The sequence below is a fragment of the Thunnus albacares genome, chromosome 6 (assembly GCF_914725855.1).
Source record: "Thunnus albacares chromosome 6, fThuAlb1.1, whole genome shotgun sequence".
Taxonomy (NCBI): domain Eukaryota; kingdom Metazoa; phylum Chordata; class Actinopteri; order Scombriformes; family Scombridae; genus Thunnus; species Thunnus albacares.
In genome coordinates this window covers 19,806,837-19,834,774 of record NC_058111.1, presented here as the reverse complement: position 1 = coordinate 19,834,774, position 27,938 = coordinate 19,806,837, and the positions used below count along the sequence as shown (strand labels likewise).

At 38.3% G+C, this 27,938-nt stretch overlaps 1 protein-coding gene across 1 annotated transcript; it reads left to right on the top strand.

The window, feature by feature from the left end:
- The first annotated feature begins 1,431 nt into the window (after positions 1–1,431).
- Positions 1,432–27,938, top strand: si:ch211-136a13.1 (HHIP-like protein 1). The gene is made up of 14 exons (XM_044355166.1): positions 1,432–2,858; positions 13,529–13,793; positions 15,295–15,574; positions 15,709–15,834; positions 16,064–16,207; positions 18,556–18,668; positions 19,024–19,164; positions 19,569–19,643; positions 20,584–20,710; positions 20,903–21,048; positions 22,003–22,084; positions 23,115–23,197; positions 23,807–24,154; positions 25,808–27,938. Exons 1-14 carry the CDS (start codon positions 2,547–2,549, stop codon positions 26,566–26,568), a joined length of 3,003 nt encoding a protein of 1,000 aa, XP_044211101.1. The 5' UTR covers positions 1,432–2,546; the 3' UTR covers positions 26,569–27,938.

The window sequence follows — 27,938 nt, the reverse complement described above, 5'->3', positions numbered from 1 at the left end:
AGTGTTTAGGCAGAGAAAGTTGGTAACATACAGTACTATTTGTAGTTGTAGTATACATCTGATTTATACATATTCGTTTGTCTACAGCTCAGTTAGACTTTTTAATCTATAAGAATAGTTGTGTTTGTGTGTGTGTGTGTGTGAAGTTACATAACATGATAAAATGCACATCTATCCATTGAATTCAGTGAGCGTCTGGCTGTAGATTATGTTTCTATATGTGATAAAGTGTCTGACAGTCAGCAAGCCAGATGGGAGTCACTCTTTGATTTGAAAGGTGGCTAGGCAATAATGAGACACAGATGGCAGCGGTATGTCTATACACACACTCTCATAACACAAACCACATGCACATACACACACTGTTTGTCCTATGGTCTGCTCAATAGACTGCAACATTTCATCAGCATTTTGAAAAAGAAATACTGACGATACATAGAAATACCTGTTGTTACAAGGGCATGAATACAACTTCATTGCATTCATATATCATATCCAAATCAGTCGAAATAAAGCACAAATCACATTATCAGTAACATATCAAGTGAACCAGAGAAATAAATGGCCATTTGATTGTGTCTGTTGATATTATCTTTTAAAAGTATTTTCTTATTAAAATGTACAATAACAGATTTTTTGGCCACTTGGGGGCAGCAGAAAAAATCTGTAAACACAATTTAAACCTATTACCATGCTTTAAGTTGATATGGCAAACAATATTGACTCTTTTTTTAGCTCTGTTTTAGTCTCTATCAACTCCTAAATCAAATATCTTGTCGCTAACTTGGTCTGGGCTGGGCTAGTAGTATGCAGTTTGTTTTAAGAGCTTCTCTGCTCAACATGGCTGCCTGCTGCCGCAGAAAATGATGATGAGAGCGATGAGAGTCAATCAAAACAGTAAAGTTGTGGAGCTGCAAAACCAAAACAACAAGCTGAAAGACACTAAAATGAAATTAGCAAAACTGCAGAGTTGAGAGATAATTCTCTGTGGGTTCATCACTACAACCAACTACTTTCACATAAAAGTAGCCATTTGATCCGTTGTAAAAATATTGTTTATAGCCGCTTTAATGATAATATCTAATAATTCAGCTTAACAAAAACTGCAGAACAGCACATCATCATGTACAATATTTTAAGTTATTTGGTAGACTGGTTTCTGTGCTGGTTCAAGAGGAAAATAATGCAGCCGCAAATACTTTAAGCAGTGTAATAAGATGCAAATGTTGGTTAGCTCTATTCTTTAATGTAAGGTTTGAAATTGTGCCTGGAGAATCCATTGGTCTCTACTTCCAGCACACGTCCGGATCCATCCGACCACACAAACCCACACACACACACACACACACACACACAAACAGAGTGTGAGTGAGTCCGTCTGGAAACGGTAGAGACGGAGAGGAGGTCTGGGAATGCCGAAGGGGGGAGAGACGGGGAGGAGAGGTGGAAAGTTGCAACTTCAAGGCAATATAGACCACATGCTATGGAAAGGAATGCATGCGTCTTTGTAGGAGAGTGGAAGAGCAAATGAAAAAGAAGAGAGGAGGAGAGAGTAGGAGGTGGAGGAGGGAGGGATCTAAGCGAAGGTTGCAGCGTGGCTCTGTGTCTGAATGAAAGAAGCTCTCTCTCTCTCTCTCCACTACTGTCTGTATGTATGGCTTCTGTCCGCTGCACTAAATGAGCACATGTCCAGAGCAAACACAGCGAGACTCTCCAAGTGACTTCAAGCTGGAAGTAAACATTAGGAGAAACTTCGGCTAAAGCTGCAACTCTCATTCTTTCATCTTTTTTTTTTTTTTTTTGAGGGTTTGTACTGCTTTCTAAGAAGCTGGATCACTTCTTAGAAATGTGGCTGCTTTTGTGAGGATTGCTCAGCATCCCAGCAAAGAATGTATTTTTCAGAAATTGTCATGTGATGGACATTGAGCTCCATTATTTGGAAGATTTTTGGAAACGTTAAAGAACTCATATTGTGATCTACAGGTGATTCTCTGTAAACCTGAGTAACATAGACTGAAACTCTTCACCTCAACAGGAATTTGGGACACTGATTCTGCCAACTTCCACACACCTCTTGGACATCAGCACTGCACCACCAGAAGAATTCACTGGACCTGGATCAGTTTAAACTTATTTTACCTTATTTACACACATCACAAGAGCAGCTTGTCATATAAGTGTGATGTGTGGGTTGGTAATTTAACCAGAGCAACCCTGAGTGCACCGTAGGCCAACTTGCAGGCAGGTGTGATTCTGGCTCAGTGTGTTTGATACACACATTCACATAAATACACACACATATATATGATTGCCTGAAACAGCAGAGATCAAATGGGGACATTCAAATCTCATCGGATCTAACTTTGTGTCTCATGCCTGAGCTGGACAGATGCTTGTAGAGGTGTAACATGTACATTTATCTCTTCTCATACATTTGTAGTTTTTATTACCACCTACCTTGACATATCACATACATTGATTTATTGCATTACAAGGAGTGGTGCCAAACTACCCTGAACTCAAAGATAAAAGCTTTAACCTAAAACATGACCCTACAAACCTGCACTTTGGTCCCCCGTCACATCTTGGAGCACACCTTCCCCCCTCACTTCCTCCTCCCTGTCCTGCTCTTGCTCCTCCAAGCCTGGCGGGGGAGCTGTCACCCCCAGTGTTTGGACTACAAGCCTCCATTTGAGCCCCGACAGCCACTGGTCTTCTGTAAGGAGTACAATAAGTTTGGATGCTGTGATTTGGAAAAAGATGAAGAGATATCAGCAAGGTTTTACACCATCATGGAAAACTTTGACCATTCAGGGTATGTGACCTGTGGCAAGTTCATACGCAGCATCCTTTGCCAGGTAAGAGAAACACTTAACTAACAGTGGGAATATTGAAGGGACTCTTTGTTATTAATTGCATTTATTTAAGTGACCCTCCCAGGCTTAATAAAGCAAAACGGAAATCAAATCAGCATTGCCAGCTGGAAACAGTCCCAGATTTCTTGAGACTAAATCTGTCTCCCACATAAACTGTAAACTTGGCTGACTGCAGATGTTTGCTGACTCAACTCGGAAACCTGGCTTTGTTATTCACTGTTAGTACATCAACACATTTACAGTGTGCCCATTTCCAGCAATTTGTATGGATTCCACAGCATTTATTCCATGTCTTTATTTTGTCAGGTAATATCAATGCCTTTTATATATCACTGGGCACAAAATAACCACCGTTTCTGTCTAATTCCAAATTAAACTCTGTTGTGGTAAAAAAACCTAACCTGAACAAATTACAGCAACCAACAAAACATGTGGTTTAATGGAAGACATCTGCTAGACAGCAGTTACTCCTGCTTGCTTATGTGTTTTTGATGAGCTGAACATGTAATTGGGCTGTGTTAACCTAACAAGGCAAATGATACGTGGTAGTTAAGTAAAGTATGTTTGGAATAAAGAACATGAACTGACAATTTCATAAGAACATTGAGACCAAATCCAGAAGAAACCTTTTGGGCCAAAACTCTTGCAATGAATTTTTGACACAAAATGTCACAGAATACTAAATTATTGACTTGAAAAGGTCAAACAAAGACTTGACTTGGCTCATGCATGAAACATTAACAGTAAATTCACACAGAGTAAACTATGCTTCATCCCTCCCAGATTCCCTTGAAGCTTTTGTTCTGTGTCATGTCTCAAATGAGACAGACATGAGTTAGCTGAACACTACTACTTTTACCACTACATGGCAAAAGATTGCAGCACAATTTATTAACACATTTTCTCCTTCATTTTTGGTGACCCCACAGAATACACCATATGAAGATTAGAAAGAATTTGAATGTTTTGGACATTTGCTATTAAGTGTATTGACCTTAATCCTAATTTGTGGATGGGAAAACTCAATGACTGCAGACATATGGTGAGTAGATAACACAAAATTGTGCAAGGAATTATCCCTGAGTTCATGAAAAAGTAAGAGCTTCTCAAAGACACAAGAAGATAATAAAACTTAATTTAGATTTATAATGCTTGTATTTCTTTTAAAAATGACTCATACTGCATTGGTCTGACAAAACATTTTAAAATTTAATGCATTCTCCTAATTTTATCAGTGATAAGATACAATAGATTCACAAGTGCTGCAATTTCCTTAAAGTGGGATTGTGAATTTAAATGTTGAGGAATAACAATTCTGTTTATTTTAGTGTTGCTGCATTTTAGTTTCTTTCCTGAGCTCTCTAATCTTAGACAGATCCCAAAGCTGAACTCCCTTTACTGGCAGAGTGAGCCCTAAAGCCAGCCCACTCTCTTGAACCCTTGAGTGATTGCATAATTAAGTGCTGACTTTGCAACTCAGTCACTGACTACGTGCTGAACTTCAGTGAAAATTGAATGATGCAGTAGATGCCACACAAATTTAGCCTGGCCCGTATCCTTCAGATAAAATCTCAATTCTACACAAACCAAAATAACTTGTTCTTATAAAAAACACTTTCATCTTCGAGATAAACGCCAGAACAGTGAAGAAAACAAACTGCAGACAGTTTAATATGTCTTAAACTGTTAAGAGAGTGACAAATCCACTGACTCCAAAAATATAGGTTTCCATAATTACAGTTCTACAGCCGCTCTTTCCAAACAGGGCAGGCTGTGTCACGTACAATTTAAAACAGTTGGTCTAGCTTGAGTAAGATGAGCCTGAGCTCAGAAGAATGTGAATATGTAAAAGTAAGAGAAAGGTTTATTTTTTATCTTACATACAGAGCTATTTAGAGTTAACAAGATCCTTTAGAGAAACAGTGTAAAATAAAGAGCTATTTTTCCACACATATACTTTGATTAATTTCTTGAAGATTCATGTCTGAAGCCCTTTGTTCAGATTTTTTTTTTTAAATCTAATTCCTTTTTAGAGCTATTAAAGAAAACCCACTCTGTGGTTGTTAGCTCCCATGTTGATGGTTTGAGATAAAAGAGGCTTTGGAGGTGGTCAAGTTACCCCACTGCCAAGGTACTTATCCTAGGTAAACCCATCACACTGAGGCCCTCTGTTCCAGCACTGCTGGAGCTTCCTGGCACTGATATCAGTGAGACATGGAAGAGAGAGACAGAGAGACAGACACATAGATAGATAGAGAGATAGAGAGAGTGTGTGAGTGTGAGTGTGAGTGTGAGTGTGAGTGTGAGTGTGTGTGTGTGTGTGTGTGTGTTAGAGAGAGAGGAGAGAGATTGCCATCATCCCCGAACTTAACTGACAAAACAAACAATCATTTCCTCCACTGGCCGGGGGACAGGATATATCAAGTTCCTGCTGGAGAGGGACAGAGAGAGGTAGAGAGAAGGAAAAGTAAGAGATTGTGAAAAAATGAGGCGCATAAAAGCAGTGAAAAAAATAAATATATTGTCAAGCAGTGATGAAAAATGTATGTAAAGAGTGAGAAAATCAGGAAGAGAAACCAATGTAAACTTAAAAAAGTCAGACAAAGAGACAGACAGGAGGTTTAAGGGCCTTAAGTTGATAAATTGAATTGTCTTTTTCATCTACATAAAGTATGACAATGTGTGTGTCATAGTTATGACCATAGACTGTAAAAAATATCAACATAGTCACCGTACGTCACCCACTGATTTGTGAACTGCTGTTTCAAAGCCTCAAGTTTAGTGATTTGACCATTGCCATCTTGGATTTGACCGCTGCCATGTTTGATTTTTGGAGCCAGAAGTTACCATATTTGGACGAGAGGGTGGAACTGACCATAGAGCTAGCTGCATTCACAATCCATGGTTAACAGTGATAAAGCTATTGCTAATGCTAATTTCCGCTAGCTCAAAACAGGCTTAAAACAATTAAAAACAAAATATACTCACCGAAAAACCTGAACATCCGTCTCCTTAGAGGATATTTTATCACAACCAAGTGAACAAGACTTTTTTAAGTGACAAAAATGTTACAGTTAACTTTTATGAACTGAAAACACGTGAACGACAAGTGAAATAGCAGCAGCTACGCTTATACTCTGTGAATCTGGGGTTATGCCATGGTTACGTTACATAATTAATGTTGTTGCCATGGTTCCGACTTGTCAATCACAACATAGCCACACGCCAGAGCATACGCTGCTTTATCATTATTTACAAAATGAACATCATGATGCATTGAAGAAGACTTGATACTAGCGATTGAGACCAGGAAAGTGTTTACTGGGATCCTAAATCAAGTGAGAAGTAGGGTCATTTTCTCATAGACTTCCATACAATCGGACTTCTTTTTGCAGCCAGTGGAGTTTCCCCCTGCTGGCCATTAGAAAGAATGCAGGTTTAAGGCACATCCGCATTGGCTTCACTTTTAAAACCAGGAGCTACCTACTTGGTTATGACTAAAGTTGTCTGCTTTTTTAAGAGTACATTCAATAATTAAAATAAAAAACAACAAAACCTACTTGAGGCTCTTTAAAAAACACTGAGTGAGCACTTAACAGAACTGCAGAACTGAAATCGAATGAATTGTTTCCCCTGTTGGGTTTTTATAGGCACTTTTAAGCACTGTACCCGTGTTTCTACATGTGTGACAGTTGCAAAAAATTGCAGATGTTCAAGTTTCCCAGCAGCATAAGGATGCACCACATTACAGCAAATCTCAAACACACAGATTATATAACAATCTGCGTTTTCCCCCTTTTAATCTCTAACCACAATTACAACCTGGCATCCACATAAATGACTCCAGCTATGATATAGTAGCTGGACGAGGCCTAATTGTAGCACTCCTCCCTCCCTCTCTATTTTCCTCTTCTCTCATTCTCTGTCTCCCTCTCTTGGGGTCCAGTCCAGGTCCAGTTTCACACATTTAGTGGCCATCTGTTTGCAATGACTCTCCTCTCTCTCAGCTTCAATAAAACAAACCACGTCGACCAGTCAGCGCAGCAGAGAGAGTCAAGAAGACAGATGACAGCGAGAAGGACTGAAAATAAAAAATCTTTTATTATCTAGTCAGGTTTGAGTCTTAGTCTATTCTGAACTGTCAAGTAAACACCAAATTATAGTAGTTTGAAGTGGTTGCCTTGTTAGGGAACAGATGTTAACAGTTACATGCATTTATCCTACAGGAGCCAAAATAAGACTGTCTCACAACAATGACTAGTTTACCAGTTTCAGTGAATCAAACAGGAGTGCTGAGCAGGCATCAACTGACTCGAATGAAGCTCTCTATATTTTACACTTTTATTGTACCTTTCCCCAGTAATCAAATCCTACCAGGCACTTTGAGGTAAACATCTAGTTGACTCCTGACTGAAATACAGCATCCGATCATATAAAAGAAAAATCAAACAGCAGGAAAAGCTATAATTCAATCATTCATCTGCTCCACATCACTAATTTTCTCCAGAAACTTCATCAACAGTTCCAGCAGCTGAAGCTGAACACAGCTTTTGTTTTGTCCTGCTGAGCAAAAAGGCTGTTTCCAAGGCAGACTCTGATGTCTGCCCAGCAATGTACTTTCATGTCTTTAAACAAAGATTCTCTGTTACAGTAAGCTTTTTTTTTGGTCAGTTATGATTTATTTATAATTTAGAGTATTGGTTCATTTTGGCGTCCACTGAGGTGGAACAGAAACAGAGGTCACATGAGGATAAGTCAACTCAAGATATTCATACTCAATCAATTTGAATAATTTCATGAGCCCCCAAGAAAAGGGAAGCCCTTTAAAGAATCAAAGTGACACTGTGCCATGTTGGACACATTGGGCCTCATGTAGGAACATTTTCGTATTCCTATCGTAAAACTCTCTTACATTTTTTTCTGTGAGGTTTGCACATACGAGTGTTCCAAGTCAGATTCACCATACTCTCTTAACTGCCTGAATTTTTCGTATATTGCTCATTTCAGCTTGACATGATACCAGCAGTCATGATGATGATAAAACTGTGAGTAGAATATTAATTTTAATTAATAATTAATTAAATAATTTAATCAATTTTTATTTTAGCTGATTTTGGTATCATATTTAAACTCCAAATTCCATCAGATTAAGACATTTATTCTAAGTCAAACAAGTGTTTTCTTCTTGTGAAGAAAGTCTCTGTTCAGGACAAGTATAACAGGTCTGGACCACTCATAAATTCTGTTCGTAATTAAGAGAAAATTCTAAATATGAGAAAATTGATAAAAGAATGTTCTTAAATCACTCTTAAAAACTAATTTGTTCATACGAGCGGTTCTTGCATGGCCCATTGTATTGAATTGAAAACTCTCTCATCAGTTCAGGGGCTCACTAGAGAGACTGTAACCCTACAGGTCCTGGTGGTCCTGCAGGATTCCCTCTAAGAATCGTATTGTTTTGGCGGGACTGAAAGATCAAACCTCTCGGGCTAACAGGAATTAGAAAAAGTTGTCTGTGATACAGTATATTTTCTGACAGAGATTTTGTATGCAATTGATTCAAAAATACACAGATAAAGCATACACACGTATTGCTGTAACCATGATTAAAAAAGAAAAAAATGCTCAGTTTCTGACTGCAACAAGAAAACTTTCTTATTATAAGAAGAAAATATCTCAAATATCTTATTTAAACAAGAAAAAGATTCTCATTATAATTATAAAATTGTATTGCCTTATTCCAAAATTTGTTACAATTATTTTCTAGATTGAGGAAGTGATCTGCATAAGCTGTATATAAAACAATGGCAACACACATGCCAATCAGCAAGTAACAGATTTTCCCAAAACAATCAGAAAGTGAAAAGCACTTTCATTAGCACTGGACCATTAGCGCAGAAGATCAGAAACACTTGAGAGGTGGAACAGGTTGTTGTGAACAAGACGTCATAAACTGACTTTATATGCTGATGATTAATTATTATTTCTTGACAATGTGCCACAATCCTCACCAGCAGTGCTAAATATCATTCATAAGTTTAACACTGTCACAGGTTACAAGATCAATTTGAACAAATCCTCCCTAATCTCTCTGAACTTGGTAGTGGATGATGTTGATGATGGAACACCAATAGTAGTGCATTTTCATTACTCGGGTATAGATATGTATTCATCAGTTGACAAAATTTAAACAAAAAACCAGAAGCAGCAGTTCTCCTCGGTACACTTTAACACAGTTTTTCATGGTAACTTGCAGGGAGGTTGTTGAACCCATCCTGGAGAAAGAATGTTCTTCTGTGGATTTATTATTTTGGCCATCTCAGGTGCTTCTTCATGTAGTCCCAGATTGACTCCATGATGTTGAGATCAGGGCTCTGTGGGGGCCATACCATACCATCTGTTGCAGGACTCATTATTCTTCTTGTTGCTGAAAATAGTTCTTTATGACTCTAGCCGTATGCTTGGGGTCATTGTCATGTCATGAATAAATTCGGGACCGATCAGACACCTCCCTGATTGTATTGCTTAATGGATAAGAATCTAAACATCTAGGGTGCCTAAAACTTTTGCACAGTACTGTATATATATTTTTTAAACATGATCCACCTACCACAGCCAGTAGGTTTTTTGGGAGAGACTGCAAGAACAAATTTCCAAGTTTACCTGGTGTGACAAACAACCAACAATTAGTAATTCTACAATCATAAATAGCAGACAGGCAGTCTTATCTTTTCCTAACTTTGAAATGTATTATCTTTCATTCATGCTTAAGCCTTTGCTGAAATGGCTTGGAAATGATACCATGGCTTGAGTTGGAGAAACAAATAGTACCATATATTCTTAAGGATTTTTTTTTATAGGTCAATGGGACATAAAATGGAATTTAGACACACTCATATTAGAAACAATTATTTACTTATTGGTGGCAAACCAGTTATATATCAACAATGGCAAAAACAAAAACTGCATACTTTTTCAGATATTTTTAATATGGACCTAGCAGCTCCTTCTTCATGTACCTACAGCTATGTAAAGCAATGCATAACTATGGTGTCCTCTGGCATCAATCCTTGGCACATCATTCTTTCCATTTAATGACTGTGGTAAACTCAAAATTTGGTTTTGGTTTTATATGTGTAAAAAATACAAAACAAATTGAAAAGACCTGTAGGCTGTTGCTGCTGTATGGAATATTGATCTAAAAGAGTATGATTTCAATGTAAATTGGCAGAGTAGGGAACAACGTGACTCTTTCCTCTTGCAATTATAATGACCAATTATAATATTTTATAAGTTAATTCAAAGATTGTACTTAACACCAAGAAAAAGATGCCAATTAAGAATTACTCAAAACCCTTTATGCATCTTATGCACTCCAAAATCAATTGGTACTTACACCCATATAACGTGGGATTGCCCAAAAGTGTACTTGTTTTGGATGAAGGTTGCCTCCATCCTCTCTGCCATACTGGATAGTTCTGTTCCCTGTCCTGTACAAATCATGCTACTGAATGATGATTCAACCATAACCCTACCTGTGTTTGCAGGATTAACAGCAGCAAAACAAATCCTGGCTATGAGATGGAAACCTCCCCACAAATTTAGCATATTTCAATGTTATTTTACAAAATATTATGATTTGAAGCTTCTTGTGCATGGGCACGAGGAGCTAAAATAAAATCTATTCAAGCATTGATGAAGGCTGCTCAAGACCTCAAACTCCTTTAATTTTGTTTTTGTTAGTTTGTTTCTATTTTTTTTCCAAGGTTTTTTTTCTATTTATTTCTTTTCTTTTTCTCTTTGCAGCCATGGGGTATAGGGTAAAGTAAAGACCCTGGACAGAGATGTTGATACATCTTGAATGAGTTTTTGATTCACATGGAGTGTATATTCTTTGCATGACAATTCATTTTGTACTGTGGGCCCTGTACCCTTACCAATCTACATGGTGGAAAAAAACAATAAAAAGTTGGTCACAAAAAAAAAAGAAAGTGAAAAGCAGTTGAATAAAAAGTAATAATAAAGAGCAGCAATGGGCTGCATAGCTTGCATAATATAACGAGTTGTTTGCAGCAACAACTACAGCACATGCATACACACACACACACTCATGCAAACATAGCTTTCTTCCTTTTGAGTTTCTGTACTGTATCAATAATTAATATTATGTCACCGTTAATGGGGCTTTTTGAACTCGACACGCACAAAGAAATGAACATGGAAATTATTTATATGCAGTTGATCCAGGCACAAGCACACACACATACACTGTTACACTCACACAGTTTGCCTGTGTCGGTGCAAAACTAAAGTTGATGTCCAGTGTTTGTGCATTTGTGTTTGCAGGTGTGCATGTTTTATATCACTCAGTGTTGACTCTGCTTGATACAGTTAGACACAATGAGTCACTTTGTCACACATGTCAGCATTTATACATACAAGAAATACAACTTGTGTCCATAATCTCCATTTGTAAAACTACTGAGTTTAAGTGTAAGACTGTGACGCACTACAACAGAAAGCTTCCTATTATTTATTATGCTTTTATCTGTCCTTTGGCAAAATGAGACAACAGCACTATTTGGTTTTAAGACCTTCAACTGCAATGCTGACTATTAAGAGGCAGTCTACAGTAAGTTGTTTTTATGTGTGCTGAATTATTCAAACCTTTTCACCCCGATTACTAGATTTTTTTAAATAGTATCCTTATCTCAACAATTATCCTTTAGAAATGAAATTTAGTATGTGTCATCATTCTACAAGCTGCAGTATAATAAAATCTGGCATTTACCATCACTATTGTTCTTTCTGATCAATACTGTAGGCACACAGTAAACATGACTGACACCGCACCTAATCACAAGCCTCCGATCGGTTAACCATCTAGCTAAGAGTAAATAAGTGACCATGCAGTTTGTGTTTTGGGCTCTGTTTCCTGCTGATGGTTGGTTAGGCTGATCTGGCACTGAGTGAAAAAGCACCAGTCGACCACATGATGGTTTTGGATGTTGTGCTTCCTTGTGCCTGCAGCTCACCATTCTGGGTGTGGACAGTGTGGTTGTGACTTAATAACTGACTGGACCTTCCTATGATCCATTTATACCAGGCTACACTCTGACACAGACAGGCTGTATATAACCCAGTCCTGACCAGTCATAGTGAGGTGGTCAGAAGTTGTGGTGGAATAAATACACATATCCTCTATTTGTGTAATCCATACATGTCCTTAAAGGTGTAGTGTGTAGAATGTAGTGGCATCTAACAAAACGGACTTGGCAGAAATGGAATCTAATATTCGTAAGTATGTTTTTAATTAGTGTTTAATCACCTGAAAATAAGAATTGTTGTGTTTTTGTTACCCTTTATATCTACGTAGGGAGCGGGTCCTCTTCCATGGACACTGCCATGTTGCATTGCCATGTTTCTACAGTAGCCCAGAGCGGACAAACCAAACACTGGCTCTAGAGAGGGCCTTTTGCGTTTTTCGTGAGTTTCGTGGCCACCGTAGGTTCTCCTACATGTTTGTGAGGGGAGGGGTATTCATTTGATTGCGATCTGCAACCTCACCACTAGATGCCACTAAATATTACACACCGGTCCTTTAACGCTACTTCTGAAATAAACATATTTGCTTAAAAGTGGTCTAATAAGTATGGACACTTTAAATTCTCCACCCCTGGTGAAGATCTATACATAAGGAAGCAGAAATATCCTTCTGCACAGATTTTAAGCTGCACTTGTTGTTTGTTGTGACAAACTCAGTGGCAATTATTGCCAGAATCTGCAGTTTTCTTTAGCTTTAAACAGCATTTTAGCTTCTTTAAGCTCATTGTTTTGGTTTAATGGCATTTAACTTTACTGTTAAGTTCACTCTCACTGCTCTCATGGTGTCGTTTCCAGATGCAGCAGGCAGCTGTTTCCACAGAAAAAGCTCTGATAAACTCACAAGTTACCTGCTTGGCACCAAACAGCAGACAGACAAACTTTGTGACTAGCTGGTGAACATAGTGGAGCTTTTAGCCTGATATTTAGCTGGCTGGTTATGGTTGGATCATTTTTAGAGGCCAAAACAGAGCTAAAAGATTGACTTAATGATTTTGGCGTCCAGTTTCCCCCCCAAAAAACAGCATTATGCCCCAAAGCAACAAGTGTTTACGTTCAAGTGACAAAGACCTCTAGTGGCCGAAGAAATTATGACCCTTGTCTGTTGGCAGAACCACAAAGCTGTTCGTTTCCCATTTCCTACGCAAGCCAACATTGCTGTCTTTTAACCCTGACCACGGTCATTCCCAAAGTAGTCATTTTAATCCGAACCATGATCTTTCTCTTAACCTCACTAAGTTGTTTTTGTTCCTAAACCTAATGAAACCCTAAATTAAGTTTTGTCACATCACAAAAGAATCTTATTTTTGAAATGGAGAGTTGTAGCGGCTTTGGACAGCACAGATAAATGATGTTGTCTTGCCGATGCTTTATATGGAGGGCAGACTGGAGGGCATGGACAAATGGCGTATTCTGTAGTTTAATTTGGAGGATTTACCAGTATCCATGGAGGCCATGTAAAATCAAACTTCATATTCCTACAAAAAACAGTTATATCTGTTATACCGTAACAATTTAGTTGCTAAATCAGTGTTTCTTTTCCTGTGCAGGAGTGTTCTCCATATGCTGCCCACCTGTACGATGCTGAAGATGCAAACACACCTATGCGGATGCTGCCTGGGCTGTGCGGTGATTACTGCTCTGACTACTGGATGCAGTGCCGATACACTCTCAGCCTCCTCCTAGAGGACCTGGGGAGCCCACAGCAGTTTGCAAACCTGACTGCCACGATAGAGGAAGATCAAAGAAAATTTTGTAACTTCCTGGAGCTGAAGGACAAACAGTACTGCTATCCTAATGTACTGACAAATACAGGTATGGTGTGTTGTGGCACGCTTGCCAATTAAAACTCACACATGTCTGATCTGTGCCTGCAGACAAGAGGCAGAGTGAGGATGAGCCAGGATATAAAACTGACAGATGTGCTCCCACTTGTATAAACAACCAACACGAACAAGAGCATTGTTAACTAAACTATAATTTAATCATAATTTGACACCTTACAATTATATGGTTCCCTCTGCATTCAGAGTGGTTTTGAGTTATTGAAGTTCAAAGGTTTGACATCCTAGTTAGCAAAACTGATATATAGTGCAGTTCTCTTTTGTCGAACAGACACTCTTAATGTATTCTAAATATATGATATCAAAATCCTATCACATTTTTAAATGGGGTTTTCATGTTCAGGTGATTTTCAGATAGTGCCAAATCACAACAGAAGTTGTCTCAGGGCACTTTTCACATAGAGCAGGTCTAGTCCGTACTCATTAATTTACAGAGACCCAACATTCCCCCATGAGCAAGCACTTGGCGATGATGGCAAGGAAAAACTTGAGAAACCTCGAGCAGAACCAGGCTCTAGGTGGGCAGCCATCTGCCTTGACCGGTTGGGTTGAGAGAGAAAGAGGGAGGGGGAGAGGGTAGAGCAAAAGTAATGTTTCTTTTTTGTTTAGTTTTTTTTGCCACTGTCTCTGTCTGTGTCTCTTCATTTCAGAACCTTTCTTGTCTTTTTCTGCTCTCAAGTTTACTTTTTTCTTTTTTTTGAAAAACTGATGTCTCTGTCAATGTCTGAGCTCTGAATGTTTCCGTTATCACTGTGTCTGCTGCAGGACTCAAGTTATAACGTTAACACACACAAACACAGCTTAGTTAGCAGCAGGTAGTTAGCATAAGCATCAGCAACTAGCAACCTGAATGTATCTCATATTATGTATATATATGTGTGTATATATATATATATATATATATATATATATATATATATATATATATATATATATATATATATGTGTGTGTGTGTGTGTGTGTATGTATGTACATATTAACAATTTGGAACCTTATAGCAGCAGTTCTCAAAGTGGGGTCAGGGGACCCCCAGGGGTCCTTAATGGGGTTCCCCAGCAGAAAGAGGAATGACTTATTTTCACTATAATTCTATCCATAAGCTACACAATGACAGAATGTATGACTATTTTGGTCGAAGGTTTCATAGACTTTCTGTATTAAAACATATAACAGCAAAAATCTTATCAGATGGGGAACCCTGGGACAAAATCTTATCAAATGGGGGTCCATTTGTGTCAGTTTAGGGGTCCTTGATGTGAAAAAGTATAATAACCACTGCCTTATAGCATCAAGTTTGAGATTGATTTTTGAGATGGAACCTTTTCTTTTCTCAAATTTTAGGGCCAATAATGCAGAAGTCAAAAAATACACCTATACAAAAAGAATTTGTCAAAGAATAGTTTCATGTGAATAACTACTTTTTCCCAGAAATGTCAGATAGAACCTTATAATTCCTCTTCTCCATCTGCAGACCTAAATGCTAACCTGGGCTCGGTACGTGAGGATTCCGAAGGCTGTCTGGAGTTATGCTTGCAGGAGGTTGCCAACGGGCTCCGTAACCCTGTGGCGATGATCCACGCAGATGACGGAAGTCACCGTTTCTTTGTTGCGGAGCAGCTGGGCTATGTGTGGGTGTATTTGGCCAACGGCTCCAGGATTGACCGCCCTTTTCTCAACCTCACAAAGGCTGTCCTCACATCACCGTGGGCTGGAGATGAGAGGGGGTTCCTCTGCATAGCTCTGCACCCAAGGTTCATACAATCAAAATAGTAGTACCAATCCATTTGGTATGATTATTTTCCATAGTTCTCAGTGGAAAAGGTCACAGTACTTATGTGTGAAGTATGACTTGGACATTTACATGTAGCTACTCTTTTGTACATAGGTTTACCACAGTCAGAAAAGCCTACGTGTACTACTCTGTGTCTGTCAAGAAGGAGGAGAGGATACGTATCAGCGAGTTCACACTGTCAACACATGATGATAACCAGCTAGACCACTCCTCTGAGAGGTGAGGGGAGAGGGTCAGCATCAGAAGACAACAACTGAACACAAAAGACTGATAGTATTTACTGAAATAAAAGTTTGTTTACCTTTGGTTGTTTTCAGAGTTGTGGTATTGCTACTACTTTACATTAGTTAAAGATCTGAATACTTGTTCTTCCTCTGTTCAAGCGTGTTTGCATGTTCTGCATCTTGTGTGTGTCTGATTCATCCTCCTGTTATCTCTCTTGCTTTAGAACCATCCTAGAGGTGGTAGAGCCGGCGTCCAATCATAACGGAGGTCAGCTTCTGTTTGGTCATGACGGGTATCTGTACATCTTTATTGGCGATGGCGGCCGAGCTGGGGACCCTTTTGGGAAGTTTGGCAACTCACAGAACAAGTGAGTATAATTAAACAATTATAACTGAATTATGCCAATTATGTTGACTCCAGTGTTTCTTAAAACCACACGTCATATTCCGAAGTTAGTCAAGAGTGTTGTTGTAACAAAACACATTCATGCTGCTACAGCCGACCTGAATATACATGCATATCATTGCATAAGACCAGAGAAGGTTTCCCTCGTAATTGTTTAAAGATTATACTTCTTTGACAGCCTCACCCTTATATATAATCAAAAATGATATACCTAATCAAGATAAACACCTCCTTTTGATTGTTCTATTGAAAAAGAGGGTGGTCATCACTTTAAACTTTAGCAACCTACTTGATGTTGAGATTTTGGCTACATAAACATATATTAACAAAATACCAAAGTCTAATTAGAACAGACAAAAAAAACACCAAGTTCACACCAAGAATGACTTTCAGTTCCAGTAAAGTAATTAAAAGAATCAAAATTATGGAGAAGATAAACTTCAAAATTGTGTAGACTCATGATGATGATTATCATAGTGTTTTAAATAGTCATCTTCCACTTATGAAAATTCACGTAAACTGTGGATGTTCCTGGGCTGGAAACCTCCACATATTTCCAAATTATTACTTCGAAGATACAAATTAGTCATTTGCGCGTAGAAATGATCACAAACATTTATCCTTGGTACCTGCCAGGCTCTGTAGAACTCTCATTTGATGAAGTTTTTGGTATTTAATTTTCAATACATTCTCAAAAATGCCCTAAAACACACTTGAGAGTTTATTATGAAGATCTTGATTGGGTCTACTTTAAACAAGAGTGACGTACCATCATATAATTATATAATTACATATAATTATTCCAGCAGCAGACTGTTAGTATGTCCAATGATTAGGAGAGAGAGAGGTTTCCCTTTGTGAACTAAAAATTTGAATTAAGTCAATGCAGGTCATTTCACTTCATAGATCATTTCTGCAAAGACAAATTTGTACTGTTTTTGCTCTTATGGTTTAAAAATGAAAAATAAAAGTCAACCACATTAGGGTTAGGTGTCAGGCAACAGATGCCAGTGAGAGATGTAACATCGTTTAAAAGTCAAGGAGGGGGCATGTGTGTTTATGCCAAGAGCAGTCCACACACAGTTTATGAAAGGAGCTTTCATTAAAGCAACTGTAGGGCATTATTTGTCCTTTACTGTGTTGGTAAACATTATTACTCACCTCTCAAACCACGACTGTTACGTTATAATTTCCGTTATAATTCAGCAGAGCTGTATCTTAAGGCAGTGTGTGTGTATTTCTGTATGTTTACTTAAAAGCATAATGTATGAGTGCTGCACAGTGTATGGATGCTATTATGTGTTTCCATTTATACAAAAAGTTTCCCCTTCATTACACCCTACAAACGTTCAGCTATAAACTGTCATTCTTCATTCTGATCAACCCACAGTGTTTTAAATGTTAATTACTGCCAAAGGAGAAGATGGTAGGAAGTGTAAATATAACTTGCATTATACACATTGCACAATACTCTTACAATGTCACACACAAAGGTTACATCATAAATTGTGGGGATGACATTAATATTGCACCCTCATGCTGAAAATAAATGATGACCTTCTCATATATTAAGTTTTTGAAGTCCTGTCAGCAGCAGATTAATCACAGATATTTTACGAAAGTGTGGTTTACCTGAGATGGTACCCTGACACCTCTTCTCCAGACAGCTGTAGTTCAGCTGTTTCTGAGGGGTTTTGTTGACATGCAGTATTAGCTGTTCTGGGAATGAGGGAGCATACACCCTGCCAAGTCTAATATTTGCACTACACGTTGTGGCCGCCACACATTGGTATGTGGAGGAGTGAGAGAGTGGAGGGTGGGACAGGAAAGAGAGGGAAAAACAGGGAGTTTAGGGAGCAGTGGTGGCTCTAGCGTATTTAAACCACAGGGGGCAGACTAGGACCAGCTGTTCTTTTAGAGGGGTCTTGAAAAGAAAAGAAGTAAGAAAAGAGCACCAAAAAAAAAAAAAGAAAAAAAACGCACATGAAGTCAGAATGGATAGTAAGTTAAGTCAGGATGTTGGATGGGGAGGAGGAAATGAGAATGAGGGAGCAGACATTTTAAAAACAAGATTTGAGTGAAGCAAGAAAGGCGCAACGCAGAGGAAGATGAGGGAGTTTGGGCAAGGAAAAAAAGATGAAATGGGGCTTTAGGAACAGACATTGAAGAGAAGAGTTACACACAAGTTGAAAAAAGAATGTGCAGATTTCAAAGCCATTATGTTCCTACTTCAAAAAAACATCACTTACTGCTCTTGAAGCCTCGTTGCATATTTTCCCCACTCTCCCACGCTCTTTCTATTGTTTAAAGATCAACCCTTCTTGGTAAGGCACTGCGAGTTGATGTCAACAACAATGACGATGGCACTCCGTACAGCATTCCCTCAGACAACCCGTTTCTGGGAGAGAAGGAGGCACGGCCAGGTAAGTCCCTTACAGTGTTCCTTTATTCACAACCACTGTAACTTTATTACAATACAGTATTCCTGTTGGCATTTAACATGAACTGAATGTTTAATATGGGTGGCATAATTGTAATTTAGACCTTATAGTAGCTTTTCTGAAGAGTTGATTTGTGACCACAGTGGAAATGTCACTATGTTTTACTTAATGCTGCTGTTTTTAAATTGGAAAAAAAACATACCTTGAGGCAATAATAGATGTGAAGACACATGTTTACCCCTGAAAAAATATGCCATTGGTTTCTGTAAAGTGGAAACATATAAATGTATTTCTTTCTTTCATTCTTTCTTTTGTCTCTGTGATTGTTTCCTTGCAGAAATCTATGCTTATGGAGTGCGCAACATGTGGCGTTGCTCTATTGACCGTGGTGATGCGATTACAGGCCAAGGCAGAGGCCGGATGTTCTGTGGTGATGTTGGCCAGAACAAATTCGAGGAGGTGGATCTCATTGTTAAAGGTATATTGACTTTTATTATGAAGCAAAATTTCAGATTTGAGAAAGATTTGACCTGTTAGCATGAATACCTCTATAACGACAGCATTCAAGATTTTTTCACATCGTCCAAAAGAAATTGTTTATTCTTAAATGAAATGACTGTCATTATCTACTCATTCCCAAGTCATATAAAACTGTTTTCTCAAAAACGTCACAGATACTGAGACATTAGAGTTAAATATTAGTTTTCTTTAAAATGAATGGAGTTTAGTTATGTACAGTTCCAAAAAGGGCAAACATCAAATTATTGCTCGTGGAGTTTAAGCCATGCTTCTTTCTTCTGTGAGTCCAAAAGGTAATACAAAACAATACTGAAGCTTCGTCCTTAAAAAAGTTCCACTAACTATGTCAACACTTGTTTAAAGGAGGCAACTATGGATGGAGGGCCAAAGAAGGCTTCAGCTGCTACGATCGCAAACTCTGTCAGAACTCATCTCTAGGTGAGTCGACTCTCTGGGTTGGTTTCAGTCTCTCTCAAGTCTCTCAGAGTTTATAAAGTAATAAATATATATATATATATATATATATATATATATATATATATATATTTACACAGAGGAGCACAAAGTAGCTGCTGGTTACAGATGTGAGCTGTGACATGTTTTTTGACTGACACTTTTATGATCTACACAGCTGTAGATTAAATTGCTATTCTGTGAAAGCGTCTTACAGTATAGCTAAGTTTTATTTTGATTGTCATTTATGAACTTATGTGACTTTCCATCTGCATTTAAATCTGATGCGTACTGTATTTCTTATCCAGTGTACAGTAGGTTTCTGTAGAGAAGTATAAATATATTTCAATCAGGAGAGACAAGTGAATGAAGCAAAGATAATTGTTTATTATACAGATACTGATGTCTTATCAAACATCTTTGGCACTTAGACTCTACAGGGAGATTTTGAATCGAAGAACATCAGTTCTGAGCAGCAGCAGCAAGATAAATCCCACCATGGAGTCCAGACACTGGTGCTGGTGGTGGCTGATGACTTCTGCTGAGACTGATAAGGCTGATGAGGCCGATGAAATGATGCACTGATGAATCTGTAAAGACTGGGTGGTGATGGGGAAGTGGTGGGGCATGCATAACGCAGCATGAAAGCACTAAAGGCAGAAACATATTTAAAAAGACAGCCACAATATGATTACAATGAAGGTTTGTCACCGTGCTATTGAACAGATGTGACCAGCTGACGTCTCACTTGACACCCGGGCAATGACAGCCAGGAAATGATGAGTGAGCATGTGTGAGGGATGGGAATGACAGATGGTTTCAGAACTAAAACTACAGACCTGAGCATGCAAAAGATCATCTTCCTGACTGAACTGTTGCTTCAGTTCAATAAGTAATGTGTTGTTCTGTGTCTGTACCTTTGTAGACGACATCTTGCCTATCTTCGCCTACCCCCATAAGTTGGGTAAGTCAGTGACGGGAGGATACATCTATAGAGGCTGCCAGATGCCCAACCTCAACGGCCTCTACATCTTTGGGGATTTCATGAGTGGGTGTGTGTTTCTGCTTTATTCTAAAATCTAAAATTTGAAGATGAATACTTTCAATAACAATAAGTACAATAAGCTTCACTGATTGTATATTGAGCATATTTCACATTTATACTGAAAATACATGTGGATGTGTTTTATAGGGGACTCTTCGTGCTTATGTGCATGTGTGTGTATCTTTGTCTTTTTACTCAGGCGTCTGATGTCTTTGAAGGAGAATGTCACCACAGGTGAATGGCAGTACAATGAGGTCTGTATGGGAAGAGACCAGACCTGCAGATTCCCCAAACTCATCAACAGTTACTATAAATACATCATCTCTTTTGCTGAGGATGAAGCAGGTAATGACCTTGTGTGAGTGTGTAAAATCCAACACAGCTACTGCATTAATTCAGAGTAAAATCAGCCAGAACGTTGATGTGTTGGAAAGCTAATTTTTGGTTAAATGAAGACTATGTGAAATTCAGTGATATGATAAAGCAGTATGTGTTTGACTCTGAAAAATAACACATTCAGTATTTTACCAGCAAGTATCAACATATGATGGTATTGCAAAGTGGATGGTGCTGCAGTGAGCCTGCATGGATGCTGACAAAACAATCAAAATCTTGCATTTTGAACTAACCAGTCTACATAAAGCCACAGTGACAGATAATTGTGCTAATTGTGTCCTACAATTCTTAACTTTTGAAACTTGTGTAACATTGTTGATTAAATTATTTATACTGATTCTGAAATCAAAACTATCTATATTGAACAAATTTCTGCAAACAGATTTCATTCATTAATGTGGACATGTCAGATTTACTTAACTGCCTCATTTTATGAGGAGTTAAGAGGTCCCAGTGGAGTGTTAGGTTTAACTTTAAAGTTGGTTTGAATTAAAGAGAGTGTGATGTTGATTTACAAGTGAGATTGTTGCACACAAGCCGCTGCTCTTAAATAATCTCTTCCCTTCCTCACTGGAGGAGATTAAAGTTGAGAAGTTCAGGCAAAGTCCAAAATCTTTCTTGCCCCATTTTTACCACAACGTACATTCAGTAACTTTTGTTTTTTCTTCTCTCCCCTTCTTCCCTTTTTTTTTCCTTTTCTCCTCTTTTTTCTTGCTCTTTCTCCACCCATACCCACTGTAATAATATCCCTTCTTCCATCTTCTTTCCTTTATTCCTCCTCCCTCTCTGTCTTTCTTGACAAATTTCTTCTCTCCGTCTCATCAATGACTCTTTCTTTTTGTCTCTTACTCCTGTTTTCTCTTTGCCTGCCTCACTCTCTCCCTCTGCCCTCCTCTCTTATAGGTGAACTATATTTCTTAGCCACCGGTGCCCCAAGTGCAACAGTCAGAGCAGGGGTCATCTATAAGATAGTGGATCCCTCCAGGTAATCACTGTAACACACCTTTCATCGCACCTGTTGGGATGCGTGGTGTAGAAGTTTAGATATTACTGGAAAAAATGCTTTCTTAAATGACACATTTTTCTGGTCTTGTCAAAAGCTCAGCAAGTTCATCACAAAGGAAACTAACTTTAAACTAACTAGGACTATGATTGGAAGTGAGCATGCTATGATGGACCCAAGTGATAGAGACATGAGCTCTGGCGAGTTATGTCACTCAACTTGACTAAACTTAATATTACATATGTATTACTCAAGTAGAAATAGAGTCAATTGTGTTGAAATCTCCTCTACCAGCCAATCTTCTCTGTAATTTCTTTCTCTAAACTCGGATAACATCTCCTCTTTACTTTTATCATATTGTTCTGGAACATCACATACTCTTTTCAGTCTAGTGATCCAAGCCCCTTACGAAAAGTCTACCTGTAAGTCAACTCACCAGACTGAAAAGAATATGCGATGTTCCAGAACAGGATGAGATTGGCTTGTATGTGCAGAAAACAAAGTGTATTCAAAGAGCAGGGACGCTTATCTGCAAGCTAAGAAATCCTCCAAATCAAATCCACACCTTATTTACTGCATTACATTTACCCCTAAAACTAAGAACATCAAGGACATAATTTTAAAACATTGGCATGTTCCTCAAAATGACCCATCCTTCCATTAAAGATCCACCTCTGCCAGTCTGGGACAACAGCCCCATTGGCGGATATGTGTCTGGATGTATATGATTGGTTGTCTTTTATGTTTTCTTTACCTTTTTGATTTTTATTCTGCTTCATACCTCCCCTATTTAATTTTTTTTTTCATGATCATGTTTTTCATGATGACCCTGATGAAGGCCACAAGCCTAAACACATTGGTCTAACAATAAGGTTGTTCTACATACTACAAGTGTTGCTGGAGTTTTGGGCTCAATATATTAAAATTCAAAAGTACATAAAAAGCTACAGAACTCAAGAAATATGTGGTAGGTTACATGAGTGTGCTAAATTTTTCTCTCCTGACCACACAGGCGAGCGCCACCAGGAAAATGCAGCATCAAGCCTTCCCCAGTCAAGATAAAGGGAAAGCTGATTCACTTCCACCCCAAAGAAGGTTAGAGAAGTCTTTAAAGTAATGTTTCTTAGTCTCTTACTCCACTTCCTAGTTACCTCTCATTTCACTTTTCTTCATTTCATGTTTCTACTTTTCTCAATGTGTTTTCCCATCATATTTCATTGCTTTTTTTTAGTAGAACTATTTATTAATATTTCCATCAAGCCAAAAGTTATCCATCGGTCAGTGCTTTTTATGAAAAGACTTACTCTACAGCAACAAGTACCCTATCAAAGCCTCATCTAGGCTTTAGCTGATAAATGCTAACAAAAACATGTTTTTTCATCTCTGTTTAAATGACAATGCTCCACTTTTCTCTCAAGTACCCTAGTAGATATTCATTGATTTTTAGAGATTTTATGGAAAGAAGAATCTTCTATGGTTGTGGCTATTGAAGAGGATGCTTGAAAAGATGAAAGGATGTCAGCTTTTTATTAGAATTTCAGTGCTTTTTAATACCCATTCTCCTGTTGATGTGCACTGTAGCCTATACTAACTCATCTCCAATATGTAGCTAAATATTAGACATATATATTGTATATATCAAAGTCTGGATTGTGAAGGTAGGTTGCTTTGTCACTTTATTACTTTCTTTCATTTTCATTTCAGAGTTTGTAATCAACAAGAAACCGACTACCACGCCTGTCCCCACAACAACCACAAGAAGAACAACAACAACAACAGTGAGAACAACAACAACGAGGAAAACTACACCACACCCACCAACAAGAAAAACATCAAGAAAAACAGCACTACCACCAACAACAGCAGCAGCAGCAACAACAACAACAACAAGAAAAACATTACAGACAACAAGAAAAACAACAAGAAAGACACCATCACCAACAATAAAAGCGACAACAGTAAAAACAACAGCAACAACAATAAAACCATCAACCTCACCAACAACTGTCCAGACGACCATGGCAACAACTCCTGCCACAACCACACCCACTGGTAGGCTTACTGGTGCACCTGTTAACCAAACCAGGTCCACTGTTAGGACTAACATTAAACCCACCAGTAGGCCAGTGCACACCTTTACACGAGGACAGGCCGACAGTGTCAGACCAGGTTGCCTCTTCTTCTGCGCTCTACATTTGCTCTATTTTTTAACATGCTAATAGCTAAGTTAACATTCTCCAACTCTTGAGACTTATTTTCAAATGTTATATTCTTTACAATTTACTTTCCTGTGATGATTACTATAATATAAATGACCTTTTTTGGTAAAATCACATCACTTTTAAATTGAGAAAAAAATCTAATCATTTGCACAGAAATGTCATAAGGGTTTAATTTGCTGCAAACATTAGTTGCAGGCTGCATAATGACTCAAATTATGAATAATTATGTCAATAAAACCATGTAGAATATGAAATAATTCAGTAGTTTGGCAGCTAAGTCTAAGTAGGTTGACTTTAAATAATGTGTGGGCTTTAATTTTCCACTTTTTGGTCTCTATATCAGTTTGATGTATATCAGGGTTAAATCTGGCTATTATAGCGTTAAAGCCCCATAAAAGGTTTTTGTAAAAAGGCAAGAACCTGAGTAGTGGAAATACAAAAACTCTCTTTTAATGCAACTTGTAAAGCACTTTAGAGATAAGTTACTTTGTTCTCAGGTATTTTAGACATACTGTTCTTGCATGGTGAAAACAAACAAACTAGCATCCTCACATACTAATGTTAGCTGGTAAATTTCTTTTAGAATTATTCAATGGGTTTTGTGGCAGTGTAAATAATAAATAGCTTTTAAAAACTGCTTTTCAATCATTTAAAATGTCTGAAACATTATCATTTTTAATGTATTAAATCATAATTAAATAGCCTATAAACATTTTTATGCATTCATTTTAAATAGGCTATTACTTATATTAACCACTTCTGAGACTACATATTAACCTGCATCCAAACAGGTACTTCTTTGATGTCTATTTGTTATTTTATTGTATGCTTCTCATCAGTCTTTGCACTTAATTTACAATATCTCTGCACCAGAAGAGTAACAGAAAACAAAACAAAAAAACAATAAAAAAAAAACAACAACCAAGCACTGCAGTACAGATTAAAGTAGTACTAACCACATAAATGTTGAAAGTTATTAGAATTTTAATATAAGTTACACATGTTTTCAGTGTCTGCTGATTATGTTCTGCTGATAGCAAAGGTCAGGTTTGCCTGTATGGGTGTAGATGGTAGGGGAAAGCCATTTGAACAAACTTGTGTCAAACTCAGGTAGAGGAGGAATTAATTAAAGTGGCAGTCATTTCCACACTTGAAATCCTGATGATGTGCTATTCTTTGGCTGGTTCAAGAGTCTAAAGCATGCAGGATAAACGGTGCTTATTTATGTGTCGGGTATTTGCTTTACTTTAATTTAAATCAGGTACATTTGGCATTATTTATTTTGAATAAATGTTTCTGCATCAGCCTCAGTTTGGACATTCGTCTTTGTGTGTCTGTGTTTATGTATTTCCTTGTCTTCAATGAAAACACTGCTTTGAATGGCTTTAATGAGTTGTGTGGTCATAAAATAAAACATACACAGACTTTTTTTTTACTAACTACATATGTTTAAATAAAGAGGGTGATTCTGTCTCTCCCTCAGGTTATCGCTCAACCATCATGACTGCAGCCTCCTCTAGGATTGCTCAAACCCCAATCCTCACCACACCTTCAACAAGGAGACACGAGAGACCGCTTCACTACCTCCCTAGTACCACCACCCAACCTTTAACCTCACCACAGCCCCCTACATCTCCATCCATATCGGTGAAAAGACCCCAGCCGACCTCAGCACATTATCCTGAACGTCCTGCGGCACTGACCACACCACGGATGCCGTATTGGAGCCAGAGGACCACAGGATCACCCTATAAACCCCAGAGACCCCCAATGAACACAGCACTGCCTAAAACACAAGAAGAGATTCTGAGGCTTGGAGAGAAGTTGGACAACACTGGGGAGGGTAACCAAGTGTATAAAAGGCCCAGAGGAAGAGGTAGAGGTTACGGTTACAAGAGAGGAAGAGGGAGAAGGTTACGTGTTGGCTCAGTGCGACTGGTAAACGCTGATGGTTTATCAGATCGAGGTAGAGTTGAGATCTTTATCCGTGGGGAGTGGGGGACGGTGTGCGATGACCTTTTCACCAGCAAGGCGGGTACGGTGGTGTGTCGACAGCTAGGCTTCACGACGGCCCTGGCGGTGATGAAGAGGGCTGCGCTGGGGGAGGCGGACAGCAGCGTTAGGATCCTGTTGGATGACGTGGAGTGCCAGGGTTGGGAGAGGTCGCTGCTGTGGTGCAAGAGATCCATTGTCGGGAAGCACAACTGCTCACATGAGGAGGATGTAGGGGTGATCTGTGGTTAGTGCAGAGGGGTGAAGTGAGGGGAAAAAGGGAAATGTAGGAAAGAAAGGAGGAGATGTGTGGTTATTAAATAAATGAAGCGACAGGATGAGGAAGGAGCAAGAAGAAGAGAGTGTGTGGAGAAGTTTGTGAATTTCCTTCAAGGTTATGAAGTGTATTTTTTTTATGTTTTCCTGTTTTACATTCTGATAATCAGTATTTCAACCCCCTAACCACTGCAAAATACAGTTGTCCTTAAAACACTTTACATGCACTTTTCACACAGAAGAGAGGAGTGCAGATAAAGGAAAAAAGGCACATTGATACTTCAGGCCCTGTGTTGACTTAGTCTGATCCTATTTGAAGAGAATTTCTTCTAAACTCACTCAGTCCACTTTTGGTAAAAACAGAGCAAACAAAACATAAATGATACTAGTGAATATTAATGCATTAATGAGAACCATTGTAAAATTTCAGTTACAGTAGTTACACGTATTGCCAGTCAATCTGGTGACTCACTTTAATCTTAACTTGTGTAAGGGTCTGGTCACATGAGCATTTATCAGGTTAAATCAAGTCAGTTCAAAGGAAATGCAGCCATCAGTGGAGTCTCTCACACAGAGACATGAGCTCTGACACGCAAATTCACACTGTTGACCACTTTATATAACCGTACTGCCAGAGCGTGAACTGCTCCACAAAAGAGAGGCAGCATCACTTCCATCTACTCCTGTCAGTCAAGAGACAGGAGTGGATAGCGCGTTCCCTTGAATACAGTAACTGTGTTAACTTATTGTACAGTTAGTGACCGAGAATCCAGGAAGTCACTATGTCACCGAGCATTAAGCACCACTTATTTCAGGAAGACACACAAATGAATTTCGTCATGCCACTTTCTGGCACTTATTGCAAAACTCTTAAGTATTGTTAGTAAAGATATCAACAGTTGAAGAGTGCAACTGATAATGTGGACAAACAGTTTGATGTTTTTGGGTTTAGCTGTTCATTTTTTGGAGATTCAAGCATCAACAAATTTTCTGGTCAAAATGTACTAAGTGAGTTTCAGAGAAATCTTTATCACATTCTGTTTCTTGTGTTTACATATTCACTAGATAAAAGCCACCATATCCTGTTAAAATAGTCAAATGTTCTGAGAAGATTTGTATTTTTGTATTGTATGATTACAGCAGGTCTATTTTCTGAAGCCATTTTTTTTTAATATAATATTTTCAGTCTTGAATGTAGTATTAAAATTAAGAGTTTTGACAAGGAAATGCTGGACATTATGTACTTTGAATGTAAGAAAATGTTTCCAGTTTTATATGAAAAAAATATATTGTGGACACAGAGTGCTTGTGATATTGTGATTTGAATAAAGTTTACAGCAAAATAA

Excerpts from the sequence above, each read along its gene's own strand:
- si:ch211-136a13.1 (XM_044355166.1), top strand. The coding sequence starts at position 2,547 with ATGACCCTACAAACCTGCACTTTGGTCCCCCGTCACATCTTGGAGCAC. Across the intron at positions 13,794-15,294 it reads TAATGTACTGACAAATACAG|ACCTAAATGCTAACCTGGGC; the intron begins GTATGGTGTGTT and ends CTCCATCTGCAG. Across the intron at positions 15,835-16,063 it reads CTAGACCACTCCTCTGAGAG|AACCATCCTAGAGGTGGTAG; the intron begins GTGAGGGGAGAG and ends CTCTTGCTTTAG.